This window comes from Pongo pygmaeus, chromosome 2, assembly GCF_028885625.2.
Source record: "Pongo pygmaeus isolate AG05252 chromosome 2, NHGRI_mPonPyg2-v2.0_pri, whole genome shotgun sequence".
Taxonomy (NCBI): domain Eukaryota; kingdom Metazoa; phylum Chordata; class Mammalia; order Primates; family Hominidae; genus Pongo; species Pongo pygmaeus.
Window position 1 is genome coordinate 180,855,385 of NC_085930.1, and position 24,420 is coordinate 180,879,804.

The 24,420-nt window shown below is 39.8% G+C and overlaps 1 protein-coding gene across 6 annotated transcripts in view; it reads right to left on the reverse strand.

Moving 5' to 3' along the window:
- The window catches only part of PLD1 (phospholipase D1), a 204,104-nt gene that overhangs the window by 124,083 nt on the left and 55,601 nt on the right, over positions 1 to 24,420 (reverse strand). For all 6 annotated transcript variants that reach the window (XR_010125788.1, XM_054481498.2, XM_054481499.2 and 3 more), the window contains exons 2-6: positions 6,655 to 6,845; positions 6,296 to 6,423; positions 4,268 to 4,413; positions 3,645 to 3,750; positions 2,221 to 2,286 (exon numbers count right to left, since the gene is read on the reverse strand). Coding sequence is in view for 5 of the 6 variants with exons in the window: in XM_054481498.2 (XP_054337473.1) it covers positions 2,221 to 2,286; positions 3,645 to 3,750; positions 4,268 to 4,413; positions 6,296 to 6,423; positions 6,655 to 6,814 (606 nt within the window). In the remaining variant the exon portion in view is untranslated. The remainder of the gene's footprint in view (positions 1 to 2,220; positions 2,287 to 3,644; positions 3,751 to 4,267; positions 4,414 to 6,295; positions 6,424 to 6,654; positions 6,846 to 24,420) is intronic.

Consider the following 24,420-nt stretch of genomic DNA (forward strand, 5'->3'; position numbering starts at 1 on the left):
CAGATACTTTTTTTAGTATTTCTCACAATTATTGAAGAAAACACATAAATTCCAATCTCACTTCACAAATACGAGGCAGAGGCCTACAGATCTAGTTTTTAGGCCAGACTACATTTAAAGAAAAAGAATGTTAGAGAATTAATGTATATCAAATTGTATCCTATGCTTGAATCATATTGAACAATTTAGCTGTTGGAGAGAATAATCTCAGGATCAACAAAAATGAGAGGGAGGCTGGGCACGGTGGCTCAAACGCCTGTAATACCAGCACTTTGGGAGGCCGAGGTGGGCAGATCACAAGGTCAAGGGATCGAGACCATCCTGGCCAACATGGTGAAACCTCGTCTCTACTAAAAATACAAAAATTTGCTATAATCCCACCTGTAGTCCCAGCTACTTGGGAGGCGGAGGCAGGGGAATTGCTTGAACCTGGGAGGCGGGGAGGTTGCAGTGAGCCGAGATCATGCCACTGCACTCCAGCCTGGGCAACAGAGCAAGACTCCATCTCAAAAAAAAAAAAAAAAAAAAAAAAGAAAGAAAGAAAAAAAAGAAAATGAAAAAAAGAGAAAATGAGAGGGAGAATCTATTCACAGTCAGTTGCTAATGAGGCTTTTCCTTCCAAAGGAAATGCTTATAGGTCACTCTGGGATTTCTAAATACAATATGGCCTAACTGTGAAAATATTTTTATGACTGGAAAAGTAATTAAAATGAACATTTTTTAAATATAAACATTCTTTAGTCAATAGTAGAATCCCAAATGTAGAAAAGTACATGAAAAGAGAAGAATGAACTCACCAAGAATGGTTACAGCCAAAAGAAATAGTAAAAGTAAAGTCACAGGCAGGCAGAAAAGTAAAAGAAATGGAAAATTATTGCATATGGGTACTAATACACATTTAAATAATTGTCTATTAAAGAAAATAGCATGTCGGATTTCAGACAACACAACAGGAGGTATCATTTTTATTAACAATAGTAGTAGTATCCTTATTCATTGTTATTTCAACAATACAAGTTTCTGAGTCCTAGAAGAAAAGAAACCCCTGCCTCCCATCATCCTTCTCTTGAGATCCTCTGGTGCAACCCAAATTCCTGTTTTCCTGAGAAAACCCTTCTCCAGGTTTACGAAGACACAGAAGCTCCCTCAAGTCTACTGAATGCCCCAGTGCAAGCTGCTGCAGGAGGCAGGTAGTGACCTAGATCCAGGTCAGCTCTGTGTAATGGGGACCAGCTGGATGTATATTTGGACCAGACTCCAAACCATGTGCTGCAAGGCAGCAGGAAGGCGGCTCCTGTCATGAGAAACTCGCAGAGCCAAGTGCTCTTGCATCCTCTCCAAAATACACTAAAGTCTTTACTGTTTCTGTTTATGTGTTTATGTGATGCCATTCTCTAAACTAGCGGACAAATCACAATTGCACCAACTCTAGAGTTCTGCACATATATAATACAGATGCATACAGCCCCCATAACCATACAATTCATACAAATGCATACATACATACAATAAACCAGTGCATTCTCAGTTATCCAGACCTCTGGATAATTGAAGGCTAAACCTTTAAAAACACCCCACCTTTAATAGTGCAGAGCTAATTGTTTGCTGACACTAGAAAACCCACTCCCTCCCTGCTTGCCAGCTGCATCCCCAAGCTTAATCTCTGTGGCTGCATCTAAGCCCCATCACCTCTTCTTTCTTTACTTGGATTCCTCAAGGATTTTTTCTTTCCTAGCTTTTCCCATGCTTCTCACTTTCACATGAAAAGATAGGCCTTTAACAGGCATGACAAACCAATCAGATGGCAATCGCCCTATGCACCACGGAATCTTTAGGCATTCAACTCCACTCAACTGTTTTCATCACTTACTACTCAACAGTTACTCTTTGTAGCTAAAAATGCTTTTTGGCATTTTCCTGGAAACCTGAGAAGAGAAGAAGGTTGATTTCTAGATAATCTAGCCTATAGCAGCATTTCAAGTTCATTTAAATCTATTGTTATAGACATATTAAGTTCTATTCAACTTTTTAAAACAGCATCACACCATTGTAAACTGGATCCTTGCTGTAAAATCAACTTTGCATTCACTTAATTTATTTTAATTCAAGGACGAATGTAGATGTGGATACAATCACTTGTGTTAATAAAATGATCCAAAATTTAGCTGACAATTTACTATAGTGAAAATTACTCCAAACAAATCACTGACTAGTACTTACTGTGGCATGATAGTTTCTATACATGGGCATTTTTAGTATCTTTGTCAAGTAATCTTCCAGTTGTTTCTGTAATGCAAATATTTTAGATAAGTGTTAACATGGTCATATTTATTTTTAAAAATTAAACAGTAGTGACAATGATGAGATCATCATTTTCATCTTAACTTCTATAAGTTATTCAATTATTTATTAATATAATCATGGAGCAAGGAATCCTGAATAGCATTAAGGTGTTATTTCCGTATTTCTCTTGAACTATTATTTAAATATCTTCTTACTTTTTTAACTTTCCATATGCTTAGGTCTTCTATAAACTGCTGACAAGCCCTATTATATATATATAGCTATTATAGCAGGACTTGCTATAAGTCGTTTTAAAGCATTTGTTGATATTACCAAAAACTTTCATTTTTTTTCCAGTTCTAACACTGAACTTACTGAAAGGTACACTACAAATTTTAAACAGCTTTTCAGGAAACAAAGGTGGAGAAAGGTTAAAAGACTTTCTAGTAGAATGTACTGATTTTAAATATGCTAAACTGTGTGTGGAGGCAGATGGGGAGTAGAGGGATATAGGCTTGGGGCACTGGAGCAACATATGTCAATCATATTGACCATGATATAAAATCCAGCATGGTTTTGCTGAATCACTAAGTGTCATTTTCAGTTGAATTCATACATGTGCACACAGTAAACCAAAACTATATAATTTTATATGTCCAGGTATCTTGGAAAATATGTGGTCCAGATGCCTACAAAGATTTTAAACAAGATGACAACTACAAAGGAGAAATCAAACATTCCCTCTGGAACATAAACGTTTCAGATTACAAAGCAGAACTGACAGAAATTAACAAACACTTGTTCATTTTCTAGTAAAAAAAAATTAATTGTCCGCACTCTGCAGCACCCATCTTGAAAGCAGAGCACGCAGAAGTGCCCCTCCTCTGGAGTTTTCTGTCCCAGTGCTGTGCCTGTCTGTAATCTGTCATACTCTTCTCAGGCCCTAACTGCTCCATCTATAGTTTAGGAATGAGATTTCACATATATTTAAGATAGGCTATTACAAACACAGAAACTTATGTATGGAAATATATTATTTTAAAAGAGTAGATCTCAAAACCCACAACAATGAGTTCAATCTTTGACTCACAATAAGCCCAAGGAGGTTCTAGCAGGGAGAACAGCTTCTTCATAATGTTAAGTCCTAACCAAGAACGCTCTTCCTCTTCTGAGAAAATGCACTGTATGGCTTGGGGAAAGAAGGGACTGCCTAACTAGTTCCAGAAAAGCTAAACCAGCCTGGGGATCAATGAGTGGATGAGAGGAGTTGTAGCCAGGCCTACTTCACCCCTCAGTAGATGCTGTGTTTCTACAGCACTGCAAAATTAGGTTTAAAACAACAGAATAGTGAAGAAACTTACTCTTCTACCAAGGGATTGTTCTTCTCTTATCATGTTTTCAGATGAACGGGGCAAACTGGGCATCTCTCGAGGCTCCTCTCTGACGTTTTGCCTCCTAAATGTGTGTCTAAAACACAAACACACAGAATGCAAACACTTACTAGATTATTCTGTGACTATGACTTTAGTATATCTTTCATGAGACAGCATATTTTTAAGAGACTATTTAATTGAAAATATCTACCAACAATAGACTAGTTAGCCGACACTGTGAATTAAATACACTTTTTATTTATTTATTTTAGAGATTGGGTGTGCTCTGTCGCCCAGGATGGAGTGCAGTGGTACAATCATGCTCACTGCAGTTTTAAACTCTTGGGCTCAAGCAATCCTCCTGTTGCAGCCTCCTGAGTAGGTAGAACTACTAACTACCACCACGTGCCACCACGTCCAGCTAAATTTTTAATTTTTTTGTAGGGAGGAGGTCTTGCTACGTTACACAGGCTAGTCTCAAACTCATGGCCTCAACTGATCCTCCTGCCTCAGCCTCCCAAAGTGGTGAGATTACAGGTGTGAGCCACCACACCCAGACAAAATACACTTTCCATTCAACTTGTATACTGGCATAATTCCGAAATGGTTACCTTCTAGTGGGAATGGGGATTCGGATAAAGGCTTTGTACTTGAGCAGCTCTCTGTGAAATTCTTGAAAATGCTTGAATTTCCTCTTAACTTGCCATTTAAATTCCCCATGTGTTAATTCAATAGTGTAAAGATTAATACTTGGTACCTACAGTGATACATAAAAATGTTTGATATTTTAGATAACAACAAAAATTCCAAAAGCTTTCAGTGAACAATATTTAACTAGTAACAGAGAAGTATACTTAAGTCCAGCCTACTTATTTTGTGTAAGTACTTAAGTAAATTTGTTTCAAAAGCAGCCAATTGCAGAAATAATATTCTCTAAATGTTCACTTGATGAATTACATAAGACAAACTTTCAATCACACGAAACGATTCCTACAAATGCTGTTCCTCCAACATATGTGTGTGTATGCATCCACGCACACACACACCTGAAACGAAGAACTAGGTAGAGGAGACAATGAGAAAGGCCCTAATTAGCCTTCAGGGGTCCAGTCCACAAATATAAGCTGTGAACCAGGCAATTGGCAGGGGTGAGAGGTATTGTATACTAAGAGCACCATCTTGGCTGTTTTTGTTCTTCAGAAATGGCACAACATGCCTTCTCTCCTTCTCTTGTGAAACACATTCCAAGGTCCAGCCTTGTCTATACCACCCACCCACCCTAAGGAACCACCAGTGTTAAGGAGGGGTGGGTGGAAAAAGTGACTGCAGTAATGAGTATACAGTGTATACTTGTATAATATAATACATATGTATTATTATTACTAAATCTTCATAACAAACCTATAAGGTAAGCAGTGTTATACCCTTTATTCAGAAGAGGAAACAGGAACAGAGAGGTTAAGTCACTCATTCAAGATCACAAGGCAAAGATGAATTAAACCATGCAGTCTGGCTCTAGAGTCTGTCATTTACCCCCACGTTATTATCTTTCAATCTAAATGCCGGCAGGTGAAATAAGAAAACAAAGCTCATCTTAAGAGACATTTCTGAGTGAGTTGTGCTCAGTGGTGTATCAGGGAGACATGGACCCGAGTCACAGGGAAAGCCTAAACCAGAGGCTGACACCAAAGTGAGTGTAAGCTGGGAGTCAGTACATGTGCAGGTAGGCGGGGACACAGCACCAGGCAAAACCACCCAGAAAGCAATACAGTGCATGCCACCTCCAAAAGACAAGGAGGAAGGGAAGGCAAAGCATGCCCTGACAGCTGGTTATTAATCTGTGCTTCCCCTGAGGCAGGAGGCAGTGGTGGCCTTACTATGCCATGCCATAGCCTGAAGGGACAAAGGTCACCACCCTGCAGCAACTGTCCTCCCCCGGAGACTTAACAACTGCAAAATCCAGCCAGGAACAGAGAAAAGTAGCTACCCTAACAGCTTCTTCTAGTCCAATCCATTTCAAAGGGCATAACTTTGATTGTTGAAGACATTTTACTCCAAAGCCTCAGCATTCAATGAAAAAGCACGTGAATGAGGACTAAAGGATGGTTTTCTAGGAACCAATCAGAGAGGCAGAGTATGCCTGCAGAATTCTCTCAACAGTATTTTGAGGTAATGGCACTGGCCAATCCAGTATCCTGGCTTTTTTTCTTAAGAGCCAGGTAGCACCAACATTTCCATGCTAAATAAACATTAGGAAAGCTAAGATTCTTGTTGACTTATACCTGCCATGCAAGGTGGAATAAATATGCATCAAGAGTCCAAATGAAACAGAAAACTGGGGAAAGAAGATTAAGAGAGAGGCACTTTGCAACTTATTAAACTGTTAATTTGCCTTACATCCTTTTTAAAAGAAAGAGCTTTGGCTCAAATGAAGAAAGAGGAATATAAGAATGAGGATTAAATGGGAAGGAGGCAAAAACTTGACTGGTGAAAATGACTTGGAAATGATAGATACATAAAAACAAACAAACAAAAACTGACAAACATGATCATAGCTAGGAAGGAGGAAAATGAAAGGCTATGTGCTAATTCACATATATTGACAAAAGAAAAAAAGATGAGTCCATAAATGCTCTGACCCTTGTTGTAGATGTGAAGCGTTCCACTTCCAGAACTTGTGCTTTTATTGGACAGCCAGAGAGATACGTCTGTATATTAGGCTCCTTAAATCCTTGAGTGTTATAAACAGCAGAGAAAGGGATATACACTAAAAAATAAGTAAATAAAGTTAATGTAATATATGATTAGCATAACTTGTCTTTTACAGCCATTCTTTTAAGAATCATGTGTTAAAACAAGTGAGCCTCTTATAAAATGATCTGAGCCCAGTGTCACATCTGCAAGGAAAATCAGTCATTTGCTGGTTACTTCAAATTTGTGCTCTTCCGACCAATCCTGATAAACTCTTTTCTTCCCCACTCAGATCATCCGTCTTTACCTTCCTGTATCTTGGGATCGCTGGGAGACATGTCGTATTCTACCTCCTCTCCCTCAAAGTGGAGTTCCCGCGTGTCCAGATTTTCTATGATATTACTCATGTCAGCAGCAATTTTCTGCAGTGCAGAGGTATTTACCCGTCTCTCGTTTTTCAGTGACATGTTAACTTTGGACAGAGTAAAAGCAAAGGGGCTAGGAAAGAAGAAAAGAGTTACAAAGACTTAGCATTTTGATAACATAAAATGCTATTCCACAATTTGAATCCAGACTTAGATACAGCATATGGAAACAATTCAGCCTGCTCTGTGTGAGCCTCAGTTATCCAAAACAACCTTTTAGTTGATGTTCCTGTTTAACATTTAAAGGATTCCTAACTTGTAAATTAAAACAGAGTACTCAACTGTAAAGAAGAAAAAAAAAAAAGCAACACCACATTGAATGCCAACATTTCTCTCATCCAACTTTATTAACTTGGATAAGTAATTCAAGGGAGATTGGTTTGGGAAAGCTTATTCAGAGAAAGAAATAGATTATTTGCTGTAATAAATACAGCTGAAGAAAGAATATCATGTAAAATAATCAAATCTAAATATTTCCTAAAGAAAATTTAGAGTATTTCACATATTGAAATATGTCGATTTAGAAATATTTGTATGATAGCATAATATTTCTACATTTTCTCTGTAGGTGATATCCCAAGCAAAGTGTATATTACCTCTTCAAGATAGGAGATTTTGGCCACGACTTTACGTGAGGTATAATGACATATGTGTCTTGAAAGGAAATTGATTAATATACCTATTCCAAAAGACATCTGAGGTGCTAGAATTATACTTCCCTCCTTTTTTTTCTTTAAAGAAAACCAGTTCCATTTCATTCTGACATTTAATAACACAAGTCGTTGCACATCAGTACCCAGGGCAGAAGAGTTCACATGGATATTATTTTTCACGTAAAATATTGAGATTCAAGCTTTGCACACTGTCATCAGAGTTGGATGAAACGTCTGTTTTGCCTGAGGTAGAAATAATCTCTCTGTTAAAACCAGGCCCTAAAACGGAAGGACGCTCATACCAGTAACTCTTCGGCACATGTTCATTTCTTACTGCAAATCACAAACACTGAGCATCTACCACATGTGAGATGAGATGAATGAAAATGTGAAGGTGAATAAGGCAGGCCCCTGTGATTAAGGAGCACCTGATATGGGTGAGGGAAATGAGGCATATAACCCAAAGTTCACCCCTGGCCTCCTCCAAAGTCTTGGGCTTCTTGAGAGTGAAATTTGCCCAGGGTAAGATACTTAGCTGGGTCTGTCCTGCAGGTGCTATCAAAAAGCTAAGTGGCTATATGGGAAATGCTAAGAAAGTCTCAGACAAACTTACACAGCCCTTATTATAACTCAGTGAGTCTCGAAAACCTATACTCTTATGTCTGGCAGAAAGAGACCGTGTTTGGAAATTCAAAAATGGGAGCAAAGGAGGGAGGTTCTGGTTTGGCCAGACATATAAAATTCATATATCTAAGTTCCCTGGATCTACGTAATCAATCATGTTTCTTTCTCTATGTTGGCTGTAAGAAAGCTCGGGGCCAAATTTGTGGCCTACTATGGCAAAGTATAGGACTATCTCTTCCCTTCAACTTTCCCTCTCACTTCTAATTTATATCATAATAGTTAATAGTTACTAATTGTTTAGAATGCACCTCGCTGGTGATAATTGTTTACATACATTATCTCATTTGTCATTAGTAATAAATCTGTGAGGGTCTGTTATTTCCATTTTGAGCATGACAGGAGTTTGTCATCCCCTCTTTATAGATAAGGAAACTGAGGCAAAGAAAGACTAAGTAACTTGACCAATATTTTAAACAATCTGTCAAGGTCACACAGCTGGTAAGTGGTGAAGAAGGGACTGGAATTCAGGTTTCTGTAACCCAAAAGCTGATATTCTCAACCACAACCTTTATCTTGCTATCTATTCTTTGTAGATATGTAAGCGCCTTGGAATAGATGGAACAGTTAATATAAATAAGTACCCTGGGGCAAGTCCATTTAAGAAAAAACCCTAATAGGAAGAATTGGAAATAAACTCCTGCAACTCGGTTACCACAGGATGAAGCCATTTAAATTCCCAGGGTCTTTGTTTCCTCTCTATAAATTGAGGAGGTTGAGCCATTTCATCTCTAGAGTTCTTTTAACATGAAAACCCTAACTGTAGATAAGAGATGCTATAAAAGTGTTCAGCCTCCCTTATAATTTAATTACTTTAACCCTTTTCCTATCCCAAGAAATTAATCAGAGTAGTTTTGCATTTGAGTAAGAGAACCAGGTAGCAGAATGTTTTCTAACCTGGATAATTTAATTAAGATCTATTCAGCCTCCATTGAGGAGCCATTGCCTTTGGTCAAAATCAAAATATGTATGTCCTTTCCTCTTCATTCAACAAACACTTAACAATGCGTCAGATTTTACTTCATTTAAAATACAAGGTAAGGAAAAATTTAGAGGAAAAGAGACAAGGAAAAACAGATAAGAAATTACATCATATCATTGCAGCTTGTTAATTTTTAAAGACTTCAAATATTTTTTATTGATTAAACAGACTTATTAACTTTGCCAACTTTCTTAACATAGTGAAGAAAAACAAAGGTTACTCCAAATAACCTTCCTTTTGAACTATGTGCTGATCTTAAAAATGCCTGTTAATTTTAAGAAATACAAAGACTACAGTAATCTACACAGTGTTACAGAGCCAATGCTATCAAGCTGAAATAAATATCTGACTTCAGATAGAGAAAAAAGAAGCATATTCACTTATGAAAAACTTGAAGAGTGAGACATGAAACAAAGAAAACATCTTATCACTTATCAAGTGTTTATTACATGCTAAACATAATTTTAGCACAGTTATGTTATTTAATACTCACAATGACCCTACCTGGTAAGTATGATTATTCTGAGAGATTTAGTTAAACAATCGTCCAAGGTCACTCAACTTGTGTCAGTGTTGAGTTTATAAGGCAGATTTTGTCTGGCTCTAAAATCTTATGGAGTTGGTTACAAAGGCCCATAATTACTACTTTTATTTTATGGGCTTGAATGTCTATAAATTTAAATTAATCTTTTATATGAAGTTTAAGTCCTGTGATAAGACATGTCCTCTACTTTAGTCACCATACCTTGGAAGGGATCATACTAATCCCACAGTCACTTCAATTATGAAAACAACATATTTCAACAGCTTCCTGAGTTTCTTCTTAGCCTTTTACTTTTATGGTTTATAATATTTTATAAGATCATGTGGAACTTCAATGGACCCAATGCATTTGCAGATTTGTTCATGCTTTTGTAAAGACTTTACTATTTAATAATAGACAATGAATGAAGTGATTTGTCCATCTCTACCTTTACTTGTGTCCATGGGCGTTATGTGCTGACTTTTCATCCAACCATTGTATTTTTGGTTTCATTCTTGAATATCAAGCTGTAAAACCATCTATGCTCCTATGTTGTCAAATCTTCGTTTATTAGTCAATGTTTTCTTTCATCTAAAATAATCTATAATAGGGGGTTAGCAGCTGCCACAGGCATAGCCTATATTAGCCAGCAATGGGATAAGGGCTTCAGTGTTTACACTTGAGATAATGCAATTGATTTTGTTACCTCCTTATAAAATTATACTGCAAGATCATTATCTCTTTCAGTACCAAGAAGAGATGGTGCCCATGGAGAGATAAGAGCAGCTGTGTTTTATTTCTGTTTGCATTTGTATCTGGAAAGTAAATAAGGGTTTTTTTTTCTCATTTTGAATTATAGAACTGAAAATCTTTGCAGGGAAGATTAATGACCTCCAGTTATTCAGTGATGAAATCAGATAATTTTCTATTCTCAATTTTCAACAAGATTGGGAAGTAGAATATCAAAGAGAAGCAGATACTTTCCTTTTCAGATAACAAATAGATAAACACTGCCTTAGCCAAAATACAATAATAATATCAACTATAATTATTGATATTAACATAAATATGAACATTAGCCAATATTTGCTAAATATGTACTACATGCCAGGTTTTGTACAAAGTGATTAATATCATGATCTCATTTAATCTTCACAATAACTTTAGGAGCTGGGTCCCATTGTTACTAGCATTTTTAATGAGTAGCTTAGAGAAGGTAGAAACTTGGCAGGGCCACACAGCTGGGAAGTGATGAAGCTAGTGATCAACTTTGATCTGACCTCAAAGCCCAGCTACTTACCAAACCAGAGGTAGGACTAGGGGTGGGAGGAAAGATGGGCACTGGGAGACTTTTACAATTTTCTTCATATACTCTTAAAATAAAACTTTTTTTTAAAGTCAGGGTCTTGCTCTCTTGCCCAGGCTGGAGTACAGTGGTATGATCATAGCTCAATGCAGCCTTGAACTCCTGAGCTCAAGTGATCTGCCTGCCTCAGCCTCCAGAGTAACTAGGACTGTAGGCATGTGCCACCATGCATGGCTAAAAAGTAAAACAATTTTTAAAATAAAAACAACCTACATTCACTCTGTGAACATAGTTACAATTTACTTATTGCTCCCTTTCTAACATGATATGCAAAAATTCACTCATTTTTTTCTAGATGCTATTGTACTTACTGAGATAAATAAATGCAATGGATTCCTAAGCCAAAAATCATATCATAATGTACGAATGTAAAAAAAATTATGATTAGATAGTTTAAACCCAAACTGAGTTATGCGGATATCTTGTTTTCCCATTTTTTCATGATGATGAAATAAATTAAAGGATCCATAATACATAACCTTCAAAAACACATCATACAGCAACTCTATATCTGGAACTGACTTGATGCTCTCTGAGATATAAAAATTATAAATGTGGATTCAAGTACTAAACTCAATCTCCAGTAATATAATACGACTTGGATAAATATTTTTTGAGTTTAGCTGACTTTCAATGACATATTTTACATTCCAGACTATATATTTTGAGAAAATATATTTTAAATATCCTCTGATGTTTACTTGGATCTTTGACTTTTTTTTTTTAAAGGAACATTGCTTCCACAAATATTAATGGAAGGTGATTATGTACCTCGGATGGAAAATGAGACGTCAATGGTATAAGGGAAAGATCAAATGACCTAGGATTGTTCTATGAGTGTAACTAAACTAACTATGAGTGTAACCTGGGCAACTACCAGCCCCAGGGTTGCAGTGTCCCTCTATGAAATGTTCCACCCATGCTTCCTCCCTTGGGAAGCTTCGAGGAGCAAATGTGATCATGGATACTCATCTACAGGCAAAAATCATCTTGGTTGCTAGTGTCATCTTTAATTCTATTAAAAGGTGACCCCTGAAAAAATAATCTTAGGAGAGTTTATCCTGCTTTTCATCTCTTATTTAGCTCCCAAAACTAACGTACCATCTTGCAACTGTCTTTCTGGCTGGGCTACTCTAAGAATGGGTCTCTCTCATTCAACCAGTCCTGAAATTTCTGGACTGTACTACACTAAGTATAAGAGAAACCAGTACGCCTTCCTCTGCAAAAACAATCACGGAAGGCATTAGCCAGTCAGACCCAGCTAATGCCCTTCCTTTTCCTTGCATGTCTTCCTGGCCTCATCCAGCCTGCTCTCCCTGGCTGGTTATGCAATCCTTCCTTGGCATCCCCATAGCGCTCTCCACTTTTCTCACGACAGCGGCTCCTGCTCCCTTTGAGGTCCAGCACCCTTTGCAACTTTGATGAAATCTATGAACCCACAACCCCAGAAAAAATGAGCATGGGCTCACACACAGCATTTTGCATATATTTTCATAGGTTCATGGTTGTACTCTCAAGACCTTTAAGAAGCACGTCCACTGAGCTGCAATCATGTGCTGATGCACTGACACATCTGTCTTCCCACTACACAGGGACACTCTTGGGGAAGGAGGATTAGAGTCATGGGCATTCACCACAGATACCCAGCCAAGCACCCGCTCAACACGTTTGTTGATTAAGTGACATAATCAATGAGCTGTCCATAGAGAAAGCTGTCAGCTCCAGGTTATTCAGTGAATGACACAAAGAGATATTATTTCCCTCGCATACCACAGACACACTCAGATATAGAAGCCTTCTGGTTGAAAAGCCCCTGAGAGGCGTATAACATGTTAGAAACAGATTGGCTGCCAAAGCAATCACAGCTAACACAGCAAACTGCTAGTGAAGCTTCCTGTGTGCCAGGCTTTTGCTGAGGGCTTTTCATGCATCATGTCAAATGATCCTCACAGCAACTTCATGAGGAGTACTGTCATCATTCCCACTTTGCAGACAGTGAGACAGTCTGACAGAGGTGAAGAGTCAGAAAGTCAGTAAGTCAGCTCTCAGCCTGGCTCTGGCTGACCCAAAAGCCATGCACCTGCTCCTCTTCTGCCTTCCACCTGCGCCCGTGCCAAGAAAAGGAGATGCCAAGACATGGAATCACCCAGCCGCCTTTCCTGCCCATAACCTGTGAGTCCAGCTTGCTATTACGTCTATGGTTCTAACAGTCAGAAGTCTGATTCCCAAACACAGCCCTTCCACTGAGCTCCACATCTAGTCTGATCTCAGGGAGCCCAGAGCCCAGCAATCTTCCACTTACTTATCCTTCTCTCCTGGTTTTATATCACACCCTCCACGTGGCCTAACGCTGACGCTGCTTTTATCCCTGAGATATCCAGACTGGTGCTAAACACTTTGGACTCACTGTGCCCGCAGAATAGGAGTTGAACTCATGTTCTCTTTTTTCCCCTAGCTAAAAACAAAGAAACAAACAAAAACACATCTATAATGACATAAAGCAAAATGGTTACATAGCTCTTAAAATTTCCACAATTTCTGCCATTAGCTAATCTCAACTAGTAAGTATGTCATTAGGATACTTCTGACAATGATCTCTCCCAGACATTTTTAATAATAACCCAAGAAAACCAAGGCAGCTTTATGCCACGGAGGCACCAAGAAATCCCATAAGACATCATGGTTTCCAGAAGGGACAACCTTCTAGACAGCTGTTTCGCTATCCAATACTGAATTAGGATATAACTCACATGTTTTGGGGCATGAAAATCATTTCTTGATTCTCATGACTTTTCCTAAATCCTTTGACCTCTTTGGACGACCTTTTGAAAACATCCATGGCATTTGTTCTCTGGCATGAGCTTTCTAATTTCCTTTAACATAGCCTAGAGTTAAATATTTCCCTCTTTGCAGTGGTATCAGCTTCTAGCTCATCTCAGTCATATCTTTGAATTCAAACTTTGCTTCCGAGTCAAATACAAATGTTAAAGGAAATTGACATCTATTTCAAATGTTGATGGTTAAGAAAATATGATCTGACATTTCTTGAGTGCCTGTACTGAAAGGCACGTTACAGGTATTACTTCCAATCCTCACAACAATCTCACTGGGGCCATGGGAGCTTACTGAGGCTGCACAGTTGTGAGTGGTGGGACTGGTCCCAGTATGCAGGCCTCCAGATGGTCTGGGTCCATCTGCATCCCTGGCCTCTGCTCAGTAAAGATCCCCAGTCACAACTGCTCTCACTTCTTCTCCTAATGCCACCAACCATCTCAGCCTCCTTCTGGGCAAGGGCAGGGCTGTGGCACAGCCTCCATGGCATGCAGCACAGCACGTGGGCTCCATTGACCTCCAACCAGACCCTCAGAGGCACTGGCACATCCAGATGTTTTTGGATTCAGTTGAAGTGCTGCACCAGAGACATGTTCTCTTGCTTCCTCCGGAGTTGTTTGTCAGGGGGGTAAGAGGAGTACAGGGAAGCAAGTCACACAGCCTGTGATACTGAGAGGTGACAACATGCTAGCAGCCCTCGCTCGCTCTTGGCACCTCCTCAGGCCACAGCATCCACGCTGGCTGTGCTTGAGGAGCCCTTCAGGCCACTGCTGCACTGTGGGAGCCCCTCTCTGGGCTGTGGGAGGCCGGAGCCGGCTCCTTCTGCTTGCAGGGAGGTGTGGAGGGGGAGGCGCCAGCGGCAACTGGGCTGCCTACAGCACTTGCAGGCCAGCGCGAGTTCTGGGTGGGCCTGGGCTCCGCGAGCCCCGCACTCAGAGCGGCTGGCGCCACCGCCCCGGGCAGTGAGGGGCTTAGCACCCGGGCAAGCAGCTGCGGAGGGTGCGCCGGGTCTCCCAGCACTGCAGGTCCCCCAGCACTGCCAGCCCGCCCCCACCGCGCTTGAATTCTCGCTGGGCCTCAGCCACCTCCCTGCGGGGGAGGGCTTGGGACCTGCAGCCTGCCATGCCGGAGCCCCTCCCCTCCACCGGCTCCCGCACAGCCCGAGCCTCCACGGGCACCACCCCCTGCTCAGCAGCGCCGGGTACCATTGACTGCCCAAGAGCTGAGGAGTGCAGGCTCGCAGCGCGGGACCTGCGGGCAGCTCCGCCTGCAGCCCTGGAGTGGGATCCACTAGGCAAAGCCAGCTGGGCTCCTGAGTTGGGTGGGGACTTGGAGAACTTTTATGTCCAGCTGGAGGATCGTATATGCACCAATCAGCACCCTGTGTCTAGCTGGGGTGGGGGGGGGGGGGGGGTTCGTGGATGCACCAATCAGCACTCTGTATCTAGCTAATCTGGTGGGGGACTTGGAGAACTTCTATGTCTAGCTAGAGGATTATAAATGCACCAATCAGCACTCTGTGTCTAGCTAAAGGTTTGTAAACACACCAATCAGTGCTCTGTGTCTAGCTAATCTGGTGGGGACTTGGAGAACTTTTATGTCTAGCTGGAGGATTGTAAATACATCAATCAGCACTCTGTGTCTAGCTCAAGGTTTGTAAACGCACCAATCAGCACCCTGTGAAAATGGACCAATCAGTTCTCTGTAAAACAGACCAATCAGCTCTCTGTAAAATGGACCAATCAGCAGGATGTGGGTGGGCCCAGATAAGGGAATAAAAGCCGGCTGCCCAAGCCTGCAGTGGCAACCTGCTGGGGCCCCCTTCCTTGCTGTGGGAGGTTTGTTCTTTTGCTTTGTTCTTTTGCTCTTTGCAATAAATCTTGCTGTTGCTCACACTGTGGGTCTGCACTGCTTTTATGAGCTGTAACACCTGCCGCAAAGGTCTGCAGTTTTACTCCTAAGGCCAGTGAGACCACGAAACCACCAGGAGGAATGAACAACTCCAGTCAGGAGGAACGAACAACTCCAGACGCACCACTTTAAGAGCTGTAACACTCAGCAGGTCTGCGGCTTCCCTCCTGAGGCCAGCGAGACCACAAACCCACCAGAAGCAAGAAACTGTGCACATTCGAACATCAGAAGGAACAAACTCCGGACACACCATCTTTAAGAACTGTAACACTCACCGTGAGGGTCTGTGGCTTCATTCTTGAAGTCAGTGCGGACCAAGAACCCACCAGTGTCGGACACAATATTAGGGCAGGTTAAGTTGTTGGCACTGCTTGCCTCTCCCCTCTCCTTCTGGCCTTGGCTGTGCTGAGCACACTGATACAAAACAGTCGATCTGGAAGATGTTCTATGTGATGGAGCAACTGGCTGCTTTTTGTGGGAAGCTATGGCCAGCCAGGAAATGACTGCTTTGCCTTCTTCCCTGCCTCTCTTCTCTTCTCCTCTTTTTTTTTTTTTTATCGTCTAGAATTATAACTACTCCCATTCAACCCTACTATGCAACCTTAGAGGCTCTATACAGGAAACTTGACCTAGATAGTATTAGAACCAGAATTCCAAAGCCCATGTTTTGTTCATTGTTTTTTTCTGAACCATCCTGGCTCCTGTAGAAATTCATTTGTGCTGAATTTAACAGTAATTTTTAAAAAACAAACTTGCATAATGTTTACTATGTACCAAGCAGTAATCCAGGTGGTTTGCATGCATTAACTCAATCTGTCCTTACAACAGACTTACGAAGTAACTGCTGTTCTTAGCCCCTTTTAAGCAAGGAAACTGAAGGCACAGACAGGTAAGTGACTTTGTCAAGGTCACACAACAATCTGATCTAATTTGCTATTATTTCTGCCTTGATTAACTTGGGCAAAGTAACTTTAGTTGGTGCTCAACTTCCTCACCTAAAAACTGAAAATTAAAATATCTGTTTTACATGAATATGAAGTTGTCTGTGTTTAGGACTTTACAATAGATACATTAAAATTTTAAAAACTCCTCTCTCAACATTACTAAATGTCAGAAAAACAACATATTCTAAGTGACATCACCCAGAAGACAAAAACCTAGCCCAAATGCCAAGGGCATTTAGATGAGGATTCTGAGTCAACATCTAAGAAGATTTATTCCTGCCCCTGTAAATGACAAAGCACATTATAAAGATTTGTATTTGAAAAGAAAATATGGGACGATTACTCCTGACTTCAAAGCCTGTTAATAAGTTTATTACGTGTAAGTACAAAGTATTTGTGCAACCACCGGATTGACTTAAGTCAAAGAGAAAATTCTTCTTTATAAAAGAAAGGTAGTTAATATTGCTAAAAACTGTGGTCAGACTTCTAAAATTAACATCCTTGGATGTTAAATGAATACTCAGTTTCTTCATGGCCAAGAATAGAATATTCATGCATTCCTTTCTTTCACTTCCCTTCAAAGCAACAGGCAAACAACCTCTGTTGGTGTGAGTTTTGGCAGCACCGAGAGTGTTTTCAATGATAACCCATGAATTTCACGTATGAGAAGAATGGCTCTGGCAAACTCACATTGTAATCTCCTCCAAACACTCTCCAGTGCTGATTAGCTTTTGAATTCTGTCACAACTGCTAGTAGACATAGCACAATTTCAATTTTTTGGCCATCTATATAATTACTAAAAATGTTTGTTGAGGCAGTACAGTACCATGGTAGATATGTGATTTTGAGTCAACTAACTTGAAATATGACTCTCCTTATGGTGAAACAAGTTATTTATGTCTTTCTGTGTCTCAGATTCCTAATGTGTAAAATGGAAGTAATATTGCGTGGCTTAGAGCTTGGGCTATACTAGATGCTAAAATAATGTTAGTTGTTCCTATGCCCCTAGTTATTCTAAGAGCTATCAGTAAGACCCCTGCCCAAGGTCCATATATTCCTACCTGAATCATGTCCCTCCTAAGCACAGGAACTAGCAGCAACAGTTGAATCTGGGAATGGTCTGATGTTTTCCACTATAGAAAACACTGCTACAAGCTTCTGGAAACAAAATGAATCAAGCTAATACATATGCTCCATTTCTACTGAAAACACAGAATTATTAGGTAAATTGCAATTTTTTTAAGAAAAAACTTATTCAAGGTTAACAGCAGTGGCAGCAGCAACAAAAACAATAATGAAGAAAAAACCTACAGTGTCTAAGAATGAAGAAACTGAAGTCTGACGGGCACACTGGAACTGAAGCTATATAGCCCAAAGGGTTCTGGATCTCAGATAAGCATCTGAGATTACAGTTCTGTTGCCTCACGTAAATTTTAGGAGATAAGATCCCAGAACCATGGGCGGCAGCAGCCTGGAAATGACACTCTTAGAAAAAAACCCAGAGCTTCAATGAGCTACACTGCCTATTTAAAAGGGACTAAATAACCACACCCAGCATCCCTGGGAAGAAACTACATGGAACTGTGGTAACTATAAAATGAAAAACTGTATATAAAAATTATCCAAGATCACAATGTCTAGCTTTCAGTAATAGAGGTACTGCTTTTATTAGATTTACCATCTCACAGATAACTACATATTCTGGAATATATATATATGAAACTGCAAGGAAACCTACATTTGGAAGAAAGAAACAGCATTGTTTTTGTCTAAGGGCTGGTCCCAGACCATGTCAACTTGAGTGACTAAAACTTGGATAGAAAGTCCATAGATTTCTGGCTTGAAGAAACAAAGAAAAAACTTCACAGCAATCACAGCAGCTGAAAAGTGAGGCCAGAAATTCTAGAAAGGAGAGAGCCACAGAGAGGGAGACAGCCCCAAATTTTGCATAGGCTGACGCTTGAACTACATAGGCGTGGGATACATTCCAAAGCAACTCAGCTAGTACTAAAATGACTTTAACAGATATTTCTGCTACTGCCCATCACAGGACAGATGGGGTTTGGTGTTTGAGCCCAGGCAAGTTAAATGACTGTAAAACAAAACTAAACTCAACAAAAAATCCCAACTCTGGAAAGAAGTATAAAGGAATTCAGAGTCTCTACAACATGTCAGTCACAATGTCACCTAAAACTACTACACATAGAAGAAACAGAAAGATGTGATCCATTGTGAAGAGTAGAGACCAATCCTGACATGTTGAAATTAGCTGAGAAGGATTATTTAAAGTGACTATTATAATAATGCTCAAGGATGTAAAGGAAAATATGGTTTTAGTGAACGAATAAGTAGAAAATCTCACCAGAGAAAAGAAAAAATTTGCAGGATGGGCTTAACAGCAGAATAGCAATGACAGAAGAAAGGGTCAGTAAACCTGAAGACAACAATAGAAATTATCCAATCTGAAGGACAGACAGAGGGGAAAAAAGATTTTTAAAAAAATGAACAGACCCTCAGTATTGTATGTGGTAATACTTTAAAAATCTAACAAGCATATAATTTGAATCCCAGAAAGATAGGGTAAAGAGAAAATGGGGCAGAAAAAAAAATGTGTAAAGAAATAATTTTAAAATTCATTAAATTTGGTGAAAGAAATAAATTTACAGGTTGAAGAAGTTCAGCGGATCCTAAACAGGAATAAATACAAAGAAAATTACACCGAGGTACATTAAAGTCAAGCTGCTGTCATGTAAAGAAAAAAGACAATTTTGAAAGCAGCCAGAGAAAAATAACTTGTGTTCAGGAGAACCACACTAATGACGATAAACTTCTCATTAGAAATAAATGGAGGCCATAAGATTGAAACAACATAAAGCTTAATTAATGTGGTACTGTAATAGTAAACAAAGGTTGCTGTTCCTCAAAGGAAATCTACTGATTCAAATTCCTAAGAATTTCTCACAGAACCTGACAATATGACCCTAGAATCTGTAACAGAGAAATTATAATAGGTAGATAAGACTTGCCCTATCAGATAGATCAATAATTATTACGAACCTGAAAGAAATAAAATTGTACATTATTGGCACAGAAATAGATGAACTGAGCCAAGTAGGGACCCCCCCAAAACAAACCTATTCAAATATGAGTTCTTGGCATATGACAAAAGTGAAGTGAAAAAAATAATGGAGAAAAATAAACTGTTTAATAAACAATGCTGAGACTATTGGCAATTCAGAGAAATATAAAATAACATTAGTTCTCTACCTCAAAGCTCCAATAAGAATAGTTTCCGTATTATAGTCCCAAATATGAACAATAAATGTTTTTAGGATTAAAGACCTAAACATGAACTACAAACATGTAAACATTTGAAATATAGAAGAATGTTCTTAAGACCTTAGAGTCAGAAATAAATAAAAAGCACAAACCATAAAGGAAAAGCTTATAAATTCAACTACTCTAAAGTTTAAAACGTTCATTGAACAAATGGGAAAATTACACACACAAAAAAAAATTTGTAAGAACTCCAGATTGGGAGAAGACGTAAGTAGAATGTATAAAGAACTCCTATAAAAACATAAGAAAAATGTAAAAAATACAAAGAACAAGGGCCAGGGGCATATACAGGTAACCCATAGGAGATCAATTCTAAATTGTCAATAAAACTTTAAACATGCTCAACCTTTCCAGTAATCAGGGAAGTCATACTGAAACAACAATGAGATACTATTTTACATTCATTGGATTGAAAAATTTTTGCAAGTATAAAATTACAATGTATTGGTGAGGAAACGGAACTCTCATGCACTGCTGTGAATTAAAATAACCTTTTAGAAAGTAATTTCATGGCCGGGCGTGGTGGCTTACGCCTGTAATCCCAGCACTTTGGAAAGCCGAGGCAGGCGGATCACGAGGTCAGGAGATCGAGACCATCCTGACTAACACGGTGAAATCCCATCTCTACTAAAACTACAAAAAATTAGCCGGGCGTGGTGGTGGGCGCCTGTAGTGCTAGCTACTCTTTGGGAGGCTGAGGCAGGAGAATGGTGTGAACCTGGGAGGCGGAGCTTACAGTGAGTCGAGATCGCGCTACGGCACTCCAGCCTGCACAACAGAGCAAGATTCCGTCTCAAAAAAAAAAAAAAAAAAAAAAAAAGAAAGTAGTTTCATGATATCTATATCATAATATCTAGCAAACTTGAAGATGATGGAACCTACTGCCCAGCAATGCTTCCCATAAGTATGTTCACAAAAATACACCCCCATGGTATAAGAAAACATATATTCAAATGGGCACTAAAGCACTATCCACAATAAAGAAAATTAGACAACTGAGGCCGGGCGCAGTGGCTCTCGCCTGTAATCCCAGCACTTTGGGAGGCCAAGGCGGGCGGATCATGAGGTCAGGAGATTGAGACCATCCTGGCTAACACGGTGAAACCCCATCTCTACTAAAAATACAAAAAATTAGCTGGGCATGGTGGAAGGCACCTGTAGTCCCAGCTACTTGGGAGGCTGAGGCAGGAGAATGGCATGAACCCGGGAGGCGGAGCTTGCAGCAGTGAGCCGAGATCACGCCACTGCACTCCAGCCTGGGCGACAGAGTGAGACTCCGTCTCAAAAAAAAAAAAAAAAGAAAGAAAGAAAATTAGACAACTGAAAATATCCATCTATCAGAGAATAGGTAAATGAATGTTTTTAATGGAATGCTGTACAGCAGAGAAAATAAGTGCATTAGAAAATGGCGAGTTAATGGGTGCAGCACACCAGCATGGCACATGTATACATATGTAACTAACCTGCACATTGTGCACATGTACCCTAAAACTTAAAGTATAATAATAATAATAAAGAAAAAAAAAGAACTACATGTATCAACATGAATAAATGTCAATACAAAGTTTGGTGGGAAAAATCCAGCTTACAGTTTTTGTTTAAGATTTAAAAACATAGAACAATCCTGTATGTTGTCTATGGATAAATATATATAGAAGTGAGACATAAAAACTAATTGAGGAAATGATACACAATAACTTTAGAAGAGTGGTAACATTTAGCAAGAGAGGAGGGAGGAGAACGCAGTTAGCAAGAAGTCCAAAAGGGACTCAGTGCATTTTTATTTCTGTGGTCTCTATCATACAAATCCGACATTTTTTCTGGCTAAACCAAAGTTATCTATTTGCAGCTCTTTCCCTCTTGCTGAGCTGTAAGCTCCTTGAGAACTCAGAATGACAATAAATGAAACTTGTGGCCAGACTTCCTAGTTACATCTCCATGGCAAACATTAATCTGTGATCACAGCCTACTTTCTCTGAGCCTGCACAGATCTCCTAGTTCTTCTTACCCCACACTTCAGAGGCTTTCATATCTTGCCTTCTCTGAAAGAAATCAACTCTGATCTCTCTCATGTCTTTAGTATTTGTTGAGAAGAAATGAATTAAATGAGTGAAGTGAATTACATAACCAGTGGGCAGTATTTTACTATATGTGTGTATGTGTCTTAGAAAGAATAGAAAGTAATGCAACTCAATTCAATTCAAAACCTGTATGGTGCACATATTTGGTGGCAGACACTGAGTAAGAACTGAGCATACAACTTTTAGACTGAAGAAACCAATGAATACAAAACCTGGTCTGTAATGCCTGGCACACATGATGATCTAGGCATTCATTTGGTCCAACCTCTTCAATGCACTGAGAAGACAGAGGCTCAGAATCATACAGACAAAGGATTGATGAGACTAGAACTCACACCTCTGTTGCACTCTGCTTGCCCATACAAGTCTGTTTCAGCGATGGATTCTTTCTTTATAATGCCGCTTTGAACCATGTCCGAAATGTGTAAGAAAGACAACCAGACGGGCAGGATAAACTGCTTTTGTCTGAGCTGCAGCCAGACTGCTCAGCAGGTGTGGACAGGCTGCCAGCCTCACTGGGAAAGAATTAGTTTGGTCTTTGTTCAACTGCTGCTCCTATGCATAGTACTAAGGAACAGAGATAATTCTCAGGACACCTGACTCCTGCGACATTCCCTGGGTCAGAAGCACATGGGTTGCATCAATACTAACAAGAAATGGCAAGTTAAAAGGCAGGCTGCCAAACTTTGATGAACTGGAAAGAGAGTCAGTGTGCACCAGCCAGATTGATAAGCCACCTTGCTTTCCAGTGGAGCTGCTTTACAGGGCTTCTTAAGCAGCTTCTCAGGATGACAGTAGTTCACTCAATGGATATTTATTGAACACCTACCATGTGCTGAGCACCAGCTAGGCACTGAGAATATAAAATAACCTCATGCATTTCACTTTACCATGACAAGGGAGGCTTTAAGGGCAGAATCTCTCAATGTCCCTCATCTTATTTGTGATTTTGACTCCTTTCCCACCAAAACATTGGAAGAAGGCCCCTCCTCTGCCTCTCCTGTCTCCCACCTTTGTTTGTTTCCAACCGTCCTCTCATTATTTCATCAGTCAACTCCCTCATCAACTTCTCCTGATCCTGTGGCTTTCCCCTATTACCACTTAAAACATTCTCAAGTGTCTCAATTACACATATATTCCCTTCTACCGCTTCTCTCTCCCTGTGATTCATAGTTGAGGTTTTTGTATTACTTTTCCCTGCTCAGCTGGACTGAACCATACATGTTCCATGCTCTCCAAACTCAGCCTTCCAATAGGCTGCTCCCTCTTCAGCTTTGCCTTCCTCCAACTCCATCTTTGCCTGATTGATTCCTATCATCCATTGGGACTCATATCAGGTGTCACCTCTTCCAGAAAGCCTCCCCTGACAACCCAGGCTGGTTTAGGTGCCTTTTCTCTCAGTGTTTCTATGGCACCCAAGTGAGTTCATTGAGTATACTCCTTTCCACTTGGTCTCTGACTCCTCTGGAAGACTGAGTTTTCTGAAGGGAGAGGCTGTCTCTAAATCCTGAGTCACTGGTGTCTATTGGGTTCTCAGTCACTGTTTCTGAATGAATCAAATGGGAATGAATGAATATGAATAAGACTTAGAACTGCTCACAGTTTGGGCAGCACAAAGAACATATGCGTAATGCTTTCTGGATTACAAAGCATTCTGTACACATACATCTTAATTTTCTTAATAATCCTATAGGGGAAACTATTATTTTTAACCTTCTTTTCATTGAAGAAGCAATAACTCAAAGTGATTAAGGTCATACTGTGAAACTGTTGGTCTGAGACTCAGTCCTGACCCCTCAACTTCATGTTCCCTGCTTTTTCCATTTCCTTGAAGTTACTGCCTTCATATTCAGATGTATACAATTCTCCATAAACTCTCCTCATCAAAATCTCATATCTGGAAACCAGTCTTCACACCTTGTGTCTAACCAAACTACTTATCAGAATTGAAGATAAGTCAATTCTGGCTAATTTTAACAAAAGAAGTAAAGCTAGAAAAGGAAATAATACAACCAGAACAATAGAGGTAACACTTCCATTTTTCTCCAGTGTGATGGATGAACATAAATATTAGTGATATTACATCCTTCTTCCAAGTGGCAAAACATCTCAAATGTAGGGCTTATGACAAAATGACCAGAGATTTGCCTTGTGACTCACTCCTTATTAAAACCAGGAAATCTCCATCCTATCTGGTGAGACAGCTGTGCAGGCAACTTTCATCCAAGGTCACCCTTGAGACTCAGCTACTACTATATCTCCAACAAGGTGTTAACTCGCCACCAGCTCCTTCTATACCTCACACCCTGTTCATCCAGCTGAGAGCATGCAGTCC